This window comes from Mixophyes fleayi, chromosome 4 (assembly GCF_038048845.1).
Source record: "Mixophyes fleayi isolate aMixFle1 chromosome 4, aMixFle1.hap1, whole genome shotgun sequence".
Lineage (NCBI taxonomy): Eukaryota > Metazoa > Chordata > Amphibia > Anura > Limnodynastidae > Mixophyes > Mixophyes fleayi.
In genome coordinates, this window is record NC_134405.1 from 339,356,585 (window position 1) to 339,371,531 (window position 14,947).

The following is a 14,947-nucleotide window of genomic DNA, read 5'->3' on the forward strand; positions in this document are numbered from 1 at the left end:
TTCTCTCTCTCTCTCTCTACCTCGCTCTCCCTCACTCTCCCCTCTCTCTCACTCTCTACCTCGCTCTCTCTATCTACCTCGCTCCTCCCCTCTCTCTCTCCTCTCCTGCCTCTCTCTCTCTCTCCTCTCTCTCTCTCCTCACTCTCACTCTCGTCTCTCAGCTGTAAACCTGCTCTCCTGACCATTCACCATGTCACCCCGCTGAAATTTCGGGCGCATGGCCGGTGCAGAGTTGCGTTTTGCGCCACAGAGCAGCCATTTTGTGGAATGAGCTCATGTATGTCTGTATGTGGTGGTCCCCAGAGTGTGACCCCACAAATACTGTTACTTGGGGGTGAGGGGGGGGAATGGTGGTTTTGAGGTTCTGTCTGGATTCCACCCCGGAGATGGCCCGGACGATCGGCTCTGAAACAGTAACAACCTGTGACCAACCCATTCACTATGACCTCAATGAGGCATGAGGCACCTCTCGTTCTTCTGTCACAGTCACCAGACTCCCCCTCCACCAGCAGAGATTTGTCAGCTCACTGGGAAGAGATTAATCAGTCACGGGAGAGAGGTTAAACCACCAGCTTCTGGTTCCTCTCGGTGGGGTCTTATGTTGGGAGATTAGGCCCTCAGCTCTTGTGCTGGATCCTGTCAGGGAGATTAATGGACGTGTTGACAGACTGTTTTCCCTAGGAGATCTCAGAAATAACGGCTACAATCGACTACTCCAAACAATAGAGGCCGTTTTTGCAGCGGTGGGAGAGCATTCGGGGAGGGGGTTATAGACAGTCCTTGTCAGAGTGTGTTCTCTCATCCGTCCTCAGGGGCAGAAGTGGGTTATAAACTAAATAATAATTGCCCAGGTTTGACGAACACGTGGATCTATTTTCAGCGTTTTCTGACCCCTAAAGAACATACAGGCGCAGCACCCTCCCCCCTCCACCGCCACATGGCTCTCCGACTAATGATACCGCCAACCTGCGCTCTACGCCCCGTGCAGGAATTCCTCTTGTGAAAAGCGTGTGATTAATCCTAACTGCGCCTCTCTGCAGGGGGAGTTGAACTTATTGCTTAAATGTGTTCACGCCGCTCAGCCTCCCCTTTCTGACACGCTCCTCTCAGGGCGCTTCCACTAACTTCCTGAAGACGCTGTTTAACTTCGATTCCGATCGTCAACAAGAGCGTTTCCTGAGCTGAAGAGCCACGAACCATCTAGAAAAACCCTCTTTAAAGGCTTAACACAAACCATTTCCGTCTAATAATAATAGAAAAATACATGTGAGCCTGTAACTCAATCCCGTCCCCTCTCCTGGAAACCACTCGCAGCCCCCTTTCCTCAGAAATCCACTTCTGATCGGCATCTGGATTTGATTTGTGCCTCTGGTCGGACTCTGGAGTCCAAGCAGCAGATTCCTGATCAGACGGCGGATTCCAGCGGTCTCGTCGGCAAGTTACCTGAGATGAGATGGTTTGATTTATGGAACCGTTGCCCGCGGGGATTGAGCAACTGAAAGAGAACGTTTTTGGTATATCCACAATTCCATCTACTCTTCATAAATCTTTCATAAGTTGCTTAGTGAACACTGTCATATTTCGGTAGAAAGTCCATCCCACGCACTAATCACTGACTCGAATCAATAAGTAAGCTGGTATGATAGAATAATAAATATATAATAGAAGTTCTACAGGACAATATTTGCACCCTGCCTCATGTCATTACTTACTAGTGAGGCCTAGGGTTTTTTGAGACCCGGCCTTCACTTGCAACGTTGAATCTGGCCACACGCGGACAGACCCCATCAGATTGGTTTTGTTTTTGACAAATAGATCCAACCAGGTGGCATTTCCTAGTTAAAACCCTATCAGAATTGAATTGATTTTGATCCTACCAATTGGCAAACTATCCTGAGCAAGGCCTATTGAGCGGGGGGTTGCTTGGTCCGACCGTTGCACGATTGGATTTGGGAATTGGTCACAGATCCCATCTTTCCAATCAGATCTGCCTGTGTGTGGCCAGTGTTGGTAATATGTGTCTCTGCTTATTGATAAGAGTCAGAACTTAGTGACTTTATCAGCAGAAAATGTCACAATGCGGCTTTGGGACATTAAGCTTTGTGCGGACATTGTTACTCTCTCGTCTTAGAACAACAAGTGTTCTGTATACAATGAAGTCATTACAAGTCAGACCTCCCTTTACTCTGACCAATAGGAAGATAGTTCTTTCAGCCCCCCCTCATCCACTGGTAAAAAAGAACTTCACCAAAACCAAATAATGAGTTTTGGTTGGACAAAGTCCTACTAACCTCAGATATGCTGTTTGTCAGATCCCCTGGGTCTCCAGATAGCTGTAACATGACTTCTTACTGCTCCGCTCCGGCATTGAATAAGGATTTCACGGGGGCGAGGGACAGTGACAACGATTCAGCCACTTTGAAGCAGCCCCAGCACTTATGGAAGAACAGCACAGTAATGCAACAGCCATCGGAGACCCCATCTGAACTGGCAAATAGCGCATCCCAGGTAAGTACGATGGAAAGTCCGCTTCCTGCGCTAACTGTATCTGTTTTCTGCCTGATTTTTGAACCCGATACATTAAACTTTCAGTAGAGGATTCCAGCAAGGATGTCATTAAAATCTGCCGGTGATCAGACCATTGTCATTCTCATCTTAAGTAAAATGTCCCAATAATTGCCAATAAATAATCATGAGAGCAGATGGGAACTTCATGCTGCTCCAACTGCGGTCAGTGAACTTGCCGTCTGTTGATTTAAGTCTCTGTTCTGTATGGAGCAACCAGTCTATTTTGTGTATTGTAGACCTACTTTAACCCGAATGGAATCCCAGGCCTCATGGGAAATGGCTGAAAAATATCTGTTCCTTTGTGATCGAACAGAACAAGTTTGGTTAGAGTAGGTGTTGTCAGAGCGTCACCTTGCGGGTTGGAGATATAAATTAGGGGTTGGAGCGACACGGGATGCTGGGTTAATGTTTTATTGGGATGTGGCCAGTGAACAGCAAGAACAGAATGCATGAATTTGTTTAAAAGCAAATAATCTGCTCGTACTAACAGCTGCAAACTAACAAGCTCCAGATTATCCATCCTGACTGCCCGAAGCTCTTCTAATCTCTTCTGCTAACACCGCTGTCTCGCACCTACTGCTGCCCTCTCCTACCATCCGCTTGTCTTCTTCCTCACTATCTTCTCTACACGACTGACCAAGACGTCTTCCACCACTCGCTTCGGTCCACATACAACGTGACGCCTTAAGTTGCTACCAGGATACTAACTTCAGCTGTCTGACAATCCTCCCTATGAACATAAAGCATCTGTTGGTCTATTCTGTCTCTACAAGTAACCCGGCATCTTCTGCTTTCATGACTTCTCTGACACTGAATAACCTTTTCTGCTTCTCCTTCGCTAACCACCTCCTGCTGTCCCGTCTACTGCTCTTCATGAAGACTTCCGCTCAATGCCTTCTCCTTGGTCTTCTCTCACTTGGCCCTCTGTGATAGCCCTAGACACGGGAGCTTCATCCCTCACGGAATCTGCCTTCCTTTCCACAGGACGTCATGCACCAGAAAGATGATCGCATCGAGGAACTGGAGGAGGCTCTGCGAGAGAGCGTGCAGATCACGGCAGAGAGAGAAATGGTCCTGGCCCAGGAGGAATCGGCAAGGACCAACTATCAGAAGCAGGTCAGCTGCTGTGTTCCAGGAAGGGGTTTTGTGTTATCATCTACGGCAAGGCCTGCATTAGTCCAGGTCTCAAGGGTCTGCAATAGGCCAAATGTTTGGTTCTATTAGATTTATCTGAAGTGGATTTTAAAGAGCACATGTCACCTGCATACAGCGGAGGAAGCTATTTTGTAGGCTGATCTAATCTCCATGAGATTGCAACCTATGAATTATCTAGGTACCAGTGACATCACTGAGAGTGCAGCCTATCCAGTCACTAGGTACCAGTGACATCACTGAGACTGCAGCCTATCCATCACTAGGAACCAGTGACATCACTGAGAATGCAGCCTATCCATTCACTAGGAACCAGTGACATCACTGAGAGTGCAGCCTATCCAGTCACTAGGAACTAGTGACATCACTGAGACTGCAGCCTATCCATCACTAGGAACCAGTGACATCACTGAGAGTGCAGCCTATCCAGTCACTAGGAACCAGTGACATCACTGAGAGTGCAGCCTATCCATTCACTAGGAACCAGTGACATCACTGAGAGTGCAGCCTATCCATTCACTAGGAACTAGTGACATCACTGAGAATGCAGCCTATCCATTCACTAGGAACCAGTGACATCACTGAGAGTGCAGCCTATCCATTCACTAGGAACCAGTGACATCACTGAGAGTGCATTCTATCCACTCACTAGGAGCCAGTGACATCAATGAGAGTGCAGCCTATCCAGTTACTAGGAACCAGTGACATCAATGAGAATGCAGCCTATCCAGTCACTAGGAACCAGTGACATCACTGAGAGTGCAGCCTATCCATTCACTAGGAACCAGTGACATCACTGAGGCACATATATTTGGGGGATGACCATAATGGTTGTACAACACATCCTAGACATAATACTGTATTTATAAAGAAACCAGAAAATATAGATCTTGTTACATTGTAGAGTTACGGCATAATTATTTTCTTCTAGTTCTATAGTCAGTGTAACACTTTTTACTTAGAAAATTGTCTAAATATTGCTGTGTTTCTGTGAAAAACCCAAATCCTCTGGTTTGGATTCATGTTAGAGTAATGTCTACCAGAGACGACCTTCTCTTCCCCCCTTTGTGTCTACTCAAGTATATAAAAAGTAAGCAATGCAATTTCTGTTCCCATAGAATTTCCTTTAGTGGTGTTTCTTGCAGCACAGTTCTGGCCCACAGTGATCAAGATCATGACTGGCTCTAGTCAACAAAAGGCAATTGTAGGATTGATTGACATGTATGAAGAGATGCCTGGAGTTAGGTTATGTCTGTAGCGATCATCTGACTTTAGATCTCCCAGGACTTCTAACAGCTGAAGGATGGTTGGACTCTGTTTTGGCTCATGTAAAATACCGAAATTAGACTCCTTGGACCAGTAATGTTGATGGTAGCTCCTCAGGCTTGATAAGCAATGACGTGCTCAACTGCTTAGTGCCCAATTCAATCTGAAGGAATAGGGTGCATTGATGGGGGTACAATACTGTCCAGCATTTACTAGTATAGGATGAGAATCCTCCCAGCACTGTCCAGCAGTCACTAGTATAGGATGACTATCCTCCAAGCACTGTCAAGCAGTTACTAGTATAGGATGACTATCCTCCCAGCACTGTCCAGCAGTCACTAGTATAGGATGACTATCCTCCCAGCACTGTCCAGCAGTTACTAGTATAGGATGAGAATCCTCCCAGCACTGTCCAGCAGTCACTAGTATAGGATGACTATCCTCCCAGCACTGTCCAGCAGTCACTAGTATAGGATGACTATCCTCCCAGCACTGTCCAGCATTTACTAGTATAGGATGAGAATCCTCCCAGCACTGTCCAGCAGTCACTAGTATAGGATGACTATCCTCCAAGCACTGTCCAGCAGTTACTAGTATAGGATGACTATCCTCCCAGCACTGTCCAGCAGTCACTAGTATAGGATGACTATCCTCCCAGCACTGTCCAGCAGTCACTAGTATAGGATGACTATCCTCCCAGCACTGTCCAGCAGTCACTAGTATAGGATGACTATCCTCCTAGCACTCTCCAGAAGTCACTAGTATAGGATGACTATCCTCCTAGCACTCTCCAGCAGTCACTAGTATAGGATGACTATCCTCCTAGCACTCTCCAGCATTCACTAGTATAGGATGACTATCCTACCAGCACTGTCCAGCAGTCACTAGTATAGGATGACTATCCTCCTAGCACTCTCCAGCATTCACTAGTATAGGATGACTATCCTCCCAGCACTCTCCAGCAGTCACTAGTATAGGATGACTATCCTCCTAGCACTCTCCAGCAGTCACTAGTATAGGATGACTATCCTCCCAGCACTGTCCAGCAGTCACTAGTATAGGATGACTATCCTCCCAGCACTGTCCAGCATTCACTAGTATAGGATGACTATCCTCCTAGCACTCTCCAAAAGTCACTAGTATAGGATGGCTATCCTCCTAGCACTCTCCAGAAGTCACTAGTATAGGATGACTATCCTCCCAGCACTGTCCAGCAGTCACTAGTATAGGATGACTATCCTCCCAGCACTGTCAAGCAGTCACTAGTATAGGATGACTATCCTCCCAGCACTGTCCAGCATTCACTAGTATAGGATGACTATCCTCCCAGCACTGTCCAGCATTCACTAGTATAGGATGACTATCCTCCTAGCACTCTCCAGCAGTCACTAGTATAGGATGACTATCCTCCTAGCACTGTCCAGCAGTCACTAGTATAGGATGACTATCCTCCTAGCACTCTCCAGCAGTCACTAGTATAGGATGACTATCCTCCCAGCACTGTCCAGCAGTCACTAGTATAGGATGACTATCCTCCCAGCACTGTCCAGCAGTCACTAGTATAGGATGACTATCCTCCCAGCACTGTCCAGCAGTCACTAGTATAGGATGACTATCCTCCCAGCACTGTCCAGCAGTCACTAGTATAGGATGACTATCCTCCCAGCACTGTCCAGCAGTCACTAGTATAGGATGACTATCCTCCCAGCACTGTCCAGCAGTCACTAGTATAGGATGACTATCCTCCCAGCACTGTCCAGCAGTCACTAGTATAGGATGACTATCCTCCCAGCACTGTCCAGCAGTCACTAGTATAGGATGACTATCCTCCTAGCACTCTCCAGCAGTCACTAGTATAGGATGACTATCCTCCTAGCACTCTCCAGCAGTCACTAGTATAGGATGACTATCCTCCTAGCACTCTCCAGCAGTCACTAGTATAGGATGACTATCCTCCTAGCACTCTCCAGCATTCACAAGTATAGGATGACTATCCTCCTAGCACTCTCCAGCATTCACTAGTATAGGATGACTATCCTCCTAGCACTCTCCAAAAGTCACTAGTATAGGATGACTATCCTCCTAGCACTCTCCAGCAGTCACTAGTATAGGATGACTATCCTCCCAGCACTGTCAAGCAGTCACTAGTATAGGATGACTATCCTCCCAGCACTGTCCAGCAGTCACTAGTATAGGATGACTATCCTCCCAGCACTGTCCAGCATTCACTAGTATTGGATGACTATCCTCCCAGCACTGTCCAGCAGTCACTAGTATAGGATGACTATCCTCCCAGCACTGTCCAGCAGTCACTAGTATAGGATGACTACACTCCCAGCACTCTCAGCATTCACTAGTATAGGATGACTACACTCCCAGCACTCTCCAGCATTCACTAGTATAGGATGACTACCCTCCCAGCACTGTCCAGCATTCACTAGTATAGCATGACTATCCTCCCAGCACTGTCCAGCAGTCACCAGTATTGGATGACTATCCTCCCAGCACTGTCCAGCAGTCACTAGTATAGGATGACTATCCTACCAGCACTGTCCAGCAGTCACTAGTATAGGATGACTATCCTCCTAGCACTCTCCAGCATTCACTAGTATAGGATGACTATCCTCCCAGCACTGTCCAGCATTCACTAGTATAGGATGACTATCCTCCCAGCACTGTCCAGCAGTCACTAGTATAGGATGACTATCCTCCGAGCACTGTCCAGCAGTCACTAGTATAGGATGACTATCCTCCTAGCACTCTCCAGCATTCACTAGTATAGAATGACTATCCTCCCAGCACTATCCAGCAGTTACTGTATAGGATGACTATCCTCCGAGCACTGTCCAGCAGTCACTAGTATAGGATAACTATCCTCCCAGCACTGTCCAGCAGTCACTAGTATAGGATGACTATCCTCCAAGCACTGTCCATCAGTCACTAGTATATGATGACTATCCTCCCAACACTGTCCAGCAGTCACTAGTATAGAATGACTATCCTCCCAGCACTGTCCAGCATCGTGCTTATATAATCGCATGCTTCCCTCCTTTCTTGTTTCTCTTACTGCCTGTCTGAAGCTGCCTTGTGAAATGCTGCATGATGCCGGCCATCCTGCCTTTAAATGGTGCAAGGTATGGAGAGAACCCCCGGCCCTGTCTGATGCCCTTTCTCCAACTGCCTTCTCCACTCTTTGCCCACACGTGATCCTGTGCCTCAAAGACCCCCAACTTTCCTGCCAGGCCATTCCCAAGTATTGTATCCCTGTTGTTTTCTCAAATCACAGCTGTGTTATTGAACCCTTGAAGTGCAGCTATCTATGAGCTCCTCTAACTGTCCTCTGTCTGGGGGAGTCAGAGAGTCTGAGTGACCGGCTTGCAGTCTCCTAGCTAACAGCCAAGTTTTATGCACATAAACTCACAGGAGCATGGCTGTTGAGGATCATGGAAGTAAAGTGGAGGAGAGAAAGAGAGAACATACAAACTGCGCGCAGTTATCACCCTGGTCGCTGCGATGTAGCATTGCTGACCACTCTGCCACCAGCTTGCTATGCGAGTCTCTGTCGGACGTAAGCGCCCCCTTACCCACTGTCTTGGTTCTGTGATCTGTACATCCTTCTGTTTGCTGTAGAGAAGGGAGGTAATACTCCCTCACACTTTACTTTGTGTGTACTTTTTGTTTTAAGTGTGACACTCAGCAGCTAATTTTTCCTCCACGTTTTGTGTGGATCGATATGTGTTTGTTTCAGTCGTCCTTTTAATTTGAAATGGTGGCAGTATGTGGAGGTTGTTAAATGTGTAAGTTGTCTCCAATGAGAATATCTGATATCTATTAAACCTGCTAAATCCAGCCGGTGCGTCCTCCGAGTCAATCTGCACAATGAGCTTGTACAGCGCCAAGTCCCCCTCTGAACCTCTGCCAGTGGCAAGTAATTGCAGGCTGGGGAATATCTCTTACTTAATTAAGCGATTGTCGAGTCGGAAGTTGCTAATATGCCACAGGAGCGCTGGCATCAGAGCGGGCTAGCCGCAGTTTGGCTCGATGGACCTAGGTTTATCATCAGCGCCTGCTCTGTGCCATGGATGCAGTTGCTGAGACTTGTAGTTCCACAGCGGCTGGAGAGCCACAGGTTGCCTGAGGTTATTCATTGGAAGTCGTGTCCTATTTATAAGTAATTTATCTTTACTATAAATGTTCGATTAAACCTGAGCAACAATTTATTCTACAAAAAGTTTCCTGTATTGACTGGCGGAAGCTGTGGTCCTGCTTTCTGTAGATGATGATAGACCAGTCTGCTTAGTGGGACGAAATATCTAGGGGATCGGCGCGGCTAGCGGGGAGCCGCCTGTAGAGAGTCAATGAATCAGTATCTGAGGGCAGCTGCTACCCGTCATCCATTCATAACCCATAGCACTGTATAAACCTGTTCAATGTTTCAAGTGCAGTAATAAGTCACGGGCTATTTGGCAGGCTGGTACCCTCTCCAAACTCCTGTCCGTCTATCTCCAGTTCCCTTGGCCGTCTTCCCTTTCCTTTTGGCAGCGAGAGCCGGGTGCAGCGGAGGTTTCATTAAGCTTTGCGCGGATGTGATTTGTTTGGTAAACGCTCCGGCTTTCTGCAGACTAATGAGATCTTAGAGATTAAAGTGTAAGTTTATCCCAATCTTTACTGGATCGGTTTATTTTTAATTCGACTTGCTAATCGAGCTCAGGGATAACAGAATTATTAATTAGCCGACTCTGACAATCGCTAATGACGCTGCCCGGTGGTCGTACTCAAACAAAGCCGCGACATTGTACTCTCAGATCATAACATGAGCCGAGCCACAAAATCCGTGAACCTGTTAATTTCTCCAGCACTCGAGGAGGAATGAAAATGAATCTTTAACTCTTCGCATTTCAGCGGACTCCCATGAAGCATATCTGACTAATGTCCCCGTCAGCAGCCAGAGGGTTAATCATCTCCCAGGATTCTCCGTGCAGGACGGACACTTATCCTGGGGGCCGCTGGGCTCTGTTAATCCCCTTGTGAGATGGTGGGAATGTGCAGAGGACTTGATGAGTAGAGTAAGACCCCAAACATGCAACGCAGTGGTCTTCACTTCACCTTGTCCCACCCAGCCAGTACGTCTGTGCTCCCCCAAGCCCCCTCCATCCTCTGCTCCCGAGCAATCCTTCACGTTTTCCAAGAAACTGGTCTTTTTGTCCAGACTTTCCACTTTCTCTCTGTGTTGTGACTTTGTTTGACCCGTTTACATGTTTTAATTTAAAATTTAAAGATTGCCTTTTGGTTTCTGACGATTTATTGGCAGACGTTGGGCACCTTTCTGGGACGTATTTATTTAATAATGTAAAAAAAAAAAATCTCCTCAATGTCGACAACACCATCATCAAAAACGTATCTTCTTGACTAGACGTTTTAATCGCTCTCCCAGTTTGGTCCCCAGTCCTCTTATTTATCTTCTGAACTGCGCACCCCAGAAAGTCTGACGGTTTATGTAAGGTATGGTCTCCGCAGCCATCGCTGCCGCAATAGGGCTGTTTTCCTTATCAATTTCCCAGACGATCGGTTTTGCAATGAAAGCAAAGACGTAATATTTCACAACAAACTGGGTGGCTGTATGATGGTTTATACTGTACCAACACGCGCTCTTTGACGTTATTCTTCATTAACTCACAGAGACATAGAAGATGTTACAATTTGCTCGTTTTATAATCGTATTGGATAAAAATCGCAGCGTGTATGGCTGGCGTAAAACACTTAGCCCAATCCAGGCTTCAGAAGGTCTTGTCATTTATTTACACAAGTATTAGTATGTGGTGGATAATTCATGGCCACAGAAGCCATAGATACTGCTCAGGCCTGTTCTGCCCCTAAGCTGAGGCCAACGTCGCCTTTTCCCTCACCTCCGCCATCGTCTGCAGCGCGTACCGCAAATATTCCACCCACTTTCTCAACATCATTCTGCAGGAACATCTCAAACCCAAAAATAATCACTGAACGATCCGTCGCATCAGACTTTCTTCATATTTTTATCTTTGAAATGTCACTTAGTCCTCTGAGGTTATCTGTCGTTAATACTGTTGATTCCCCCCCCCCCTTGTGTTGTCCGTAGAAAGGCAATTCCGGGGCGTCTGCGGGACCCCACCCTGACATGGCGAGCGAGCTTAGGGTCCTATTCCACCTGCCGCTGACGCCCCCGTCCAGTTTTGCGATGAGGTCAGATGGGACACGCAGATGAGCAGATCCCCTGCACACAGGCTCCTCTCTGTCCTCCGCTGCTCTTACCTGGGGAGGCCGCTGTGAAATCATCCCGCTGCTCATTATCCCTTCTCACTCATGGGAGAAGTGAGGGGGCTCTGGTGGAAAGTCGCCAGGGCTTACATGGAAGAAAGACAAGTGCTCACTTTCACAGACTGAACGTTTATTCACTCAGTGACCTTGGCATGTCGAAACCAAAGTCCTCTCTAATTATAATTACCTCATAATCAGTGGGTTATTATGGGAACGCTGAAACGCCCTCTTGTTCTGTGTGTGGGCACTGGGCGATCTTCCCTCCGCGGACAGCTGGGGTGATCTGTGTAAGCTGCACGGGCCGCCTCACCCACATTTAAAGTGTCCTCTGGTTTTCATTTTCCTTCTGAAATGTATTTTTAAAGCATTTAAACCCAGGATTTTTCTTTTATTTGCCAGCGTTTAATACTCTTCTCGCCACAGGGGGCCATTCAAACACTTTACTAGTTGTGTGGAATATTTGTAATTAATCGTGACCCCTTCTCGTGTGTTAACTATTATTGTCTCTTTTTAAAGGAATGTCTTTTTACTAATTGATCTATTATTATTTTTATGCATCGTTGGTACCTTTAAATTTCCAGGCCCCACAAAATATTTATTAGAGCGTTTGGGGTGAGCCTTGGAGTTCCCGGCGTGTAAATTGTGTATTGTAATAGATTTATAAAATAAAGACATTAGTGAATTCATGATCTGAATATTCTGACAATACCAGCGCTGCGGAATCAGTGGCGCTATATAAATAAATGGTGGTGATGATGATGATGATGCTGTGTGGTTATAGCTGTACGCAGTGCAGAGAGCAGTATAGATACACAACTCTACTCATGACATAAAGGCTTGACTGAGAAGCACAGGACAGATTTCTAAGCTCACAAACTCCTTAGTGTGATAAACCGTCACAGAATAGTCCACGGCGCGGCAGTCTTTAAATTGCAATAGAAGAGTCACTTTGTAGTGTTAATTGTGATGTAAATTCTGGCGCGGTAGACTCTCCGATCGGCGCCGGGTGAGCCGCCCTTTGCGCTCTCTTTCCGGTTTTTCAAATAGATATTAATCATTTTTATTTCCTGTCTAAGGTTGAGGAGCTGATGATGGCGATGGAGAAAGTGAAACAGGAACTAGAGTCTATGAAGGCGAAGCTTTCGTCCACGCAGCAGTCCCTGGCGGAGAAGGAAGTTCACCTCACCAGTCTGCGGGCCGAGCGGCGCAAACACCTGGAGGAGGTGCTGGAGATGAAGTAAGGACCTGTTATTTATATGCTAATAAGCCCCCATTTGTTTGTCTGTTTAAGATGTACTACGCACCGGCCGTCATGTTGTTTTCAGCATTCGGGGAGTTAAATGCCTAATGTCATGGCGCGTTACACCAGCTAAGACCCCCAATGCGGACATTTGTCTTTGAGCGCTGCTCCAGGTTGGCGATCTGCCCACCGTCTTCAGTCCTTTGGATCCCTGATTATCCCCCCCGCCCCACTACCGCTGCGTTGTATGGACCCAACGACAGCTCCTTGGCCGAGCCCCCAACTCATTAGTTACAAGTCGTCTTCCAAGCCGCAAATTATTACAGTCCCAGAGATTGTTATATTCTATTAATGAGCCGTGGAGACGCTGACAGGGGCTGCGAGAGTCTGAGAGTGATTGTAGACAATGCTGAGACACAGGGAACCCTCAGAGGGGATCTAGAACCAAACTTAGATATTCAGAATATTACTGCATAGAGTAGTTTAGTAGTGGTGTAACTTCATGAGGGACAGATAAAACTAATCTGTGATGTAGAGAGAAGGGATCCGACTGGCTCAGGTTCAAAGTGAAGATATTTGATGTTCTGCTTTTGTTAGGTTAATCGGATTACTGAAGATTAGACACAGCAGAAAATCTTAATTCTGACAACGTCAATGTAGATATCAGTGGATCGCAAGCTGTTGAACTACAGATCCCAGCATGTCCTGGCGGGCAGAGGTGTGACTCGCCCGTGATTGTAGAACTACAGATCCCAGCATGTCCTGCCAGGCAGTGTCGTGACTCGCCAACGTTAATAGAGCTATACAAATAAATAAATTCAAATAAATAGTAGAGACTTGAACTTTGAGATCCCTCCGAGACAGACGTTGTGTCAGCAACAATAACTTTGTATTTTATTTTGGGTCACCTAATTCCACCCATTTTGTTCCCCGTGGCTCTCGGTGGCAGTACCAGCTAAATGGAGGGTGAGTAGTGGGCTTACACAGTGTACCGAGATCTTTGTGTATCCCGGCACCGTCCTGTGAGGTGGATATCAGCACTGTTTGATTATAAGGGGACTTGTCATTTGTTCCTAAATGTGCCGTATCCCGACATCGAAGAGTAGCATTGACCTCTGACCCCAGGAGGAAGCTCTGCTGTAATCGTGGTCGGCCGTGATTTCCTGCTCTCTGTGAGGGAAGTACGTGCAGCGTCGGGTAATGGACCACAACTCTTATCCTCCGCCTGAAAGATTATGTCAGCAGTTGTAGTACCAAACGCTGGAAAAGCTCCGGATCCCCATGTTTGTTCACAGTTTTCTTAATGAATACTGTAGTGATGACATCATAACTCATCCTTTATGTAGATATTATCACTTGTGTATTATTAAAATTTTTATTAGATTAATTTTGTGCCAGAATTTAATTTAACCAAACTTAAAAACAGAATTCTGGTATGTTTGTAGAGGGTGTGTTGCATACCTGTCGGGACAGACCAGACCAGTTATTCCAAATCAGAAGTTGCTCATTAGTGTTGCCATATTTTTTAAAAGTCCACCCCACATTGGATGATTGTGTTAATAGCCCTCTTAGGATTTCTCTTTATGTTTTATGAAGTAATAGATTAGAGCATTTGATTTTTAAATGGCAAGATACTACGGACACATATTCTTAGTAGCTTACTGCTAACATGGCAACTAATTTAGTAATCCTAGATAGGGACCGGGGACAGACTTAACAACAAATATGGCAGCGTGGAGAGACCACAGGAGAATTCTGAGTTTTTTTAAAGGACAATCATGTTCACCCTCCTCTGCTACATCAATGACACAATAGTTTTCTTTCTGCTGTTCGAATCATTGTAGAAACAGGTTTATATAAATATCTTGCTTTAATAATGCTGTCACATGCGCTCGATAACCTGTCGCTCCTGACATGATTTCCAGCTCGTTCAGCGCACGCCCTAGCGACGTAACCGCCGCGTCCGTCGCAGGACGCGCTGGAGACGCCACGGGTGCGCTCTCGCCAGCTCGGCATTCCAGGGACACAAAGAGCGATTCTCTTTGTGCGACCCTCGAGGAGGCCGGGCCGCCCGTCAGTTTAAAATGTAATCGCTTACGTGGCAAATGAGGCGTGAAAGAGCTTGGCAGCGTGGAGGACCGGGGTGCGGGAGCCAAGGGGCCCCTCCGTCCCCAACCATTCCGTGGAGGAAAGTGACACCAGGTCAGGATTAATCAGCAGTACAATAATACAAAACACAATCCCTAATCCTTCTCCCTGCGAACAAAGGGCCAATTGTATGGACGTGAAAGAGACTCTCAGGGAAGAGTGGGGGGGGGGGGGGCTCCACAGGTTGTAGGTATTAAGAGCCAGGACCAATGAACCTGAAGCCGGCCCACCGCCCTCCTTCCATTAACCCCTCACAGCCAGACCAGCGTGGGGGTTAAG

General features: G+C 46.8%; 1 protein-coding gene across 1 annotated transcript in view; it reads left to right on the forward strand.

Annotated features, from left to right (window-relative positions):
* The window catches only part of ERC1 (ELKS/RAB6-interacting/CAST family member 1), a 67,945-nt gene that overhangs the window by 26,389 nt on the left and 26,609 nt on the right, over nucleotides 1–14,947 (forward strand). Inside the window, exons 12-14 of the mRNA XM_075206062.1 lie at nucleotides 2,313–2,508; nucleotides 3,508–3,684; nucleotides 12,357–12,517. Of these exons, the coding sequence (XP_075062163.1) occupies nucleotides 2,313–2,508; nucleotides 3,508–3,684; nucleotides 12,357–12,517 (534 nt within the window). The remainder of the gene's footprint in view (nucleotides 1–2,312; nucleotides 2,509–3,507; nucleotides 3,685–12,356; nucleotides 12,518–14,947) is intronic.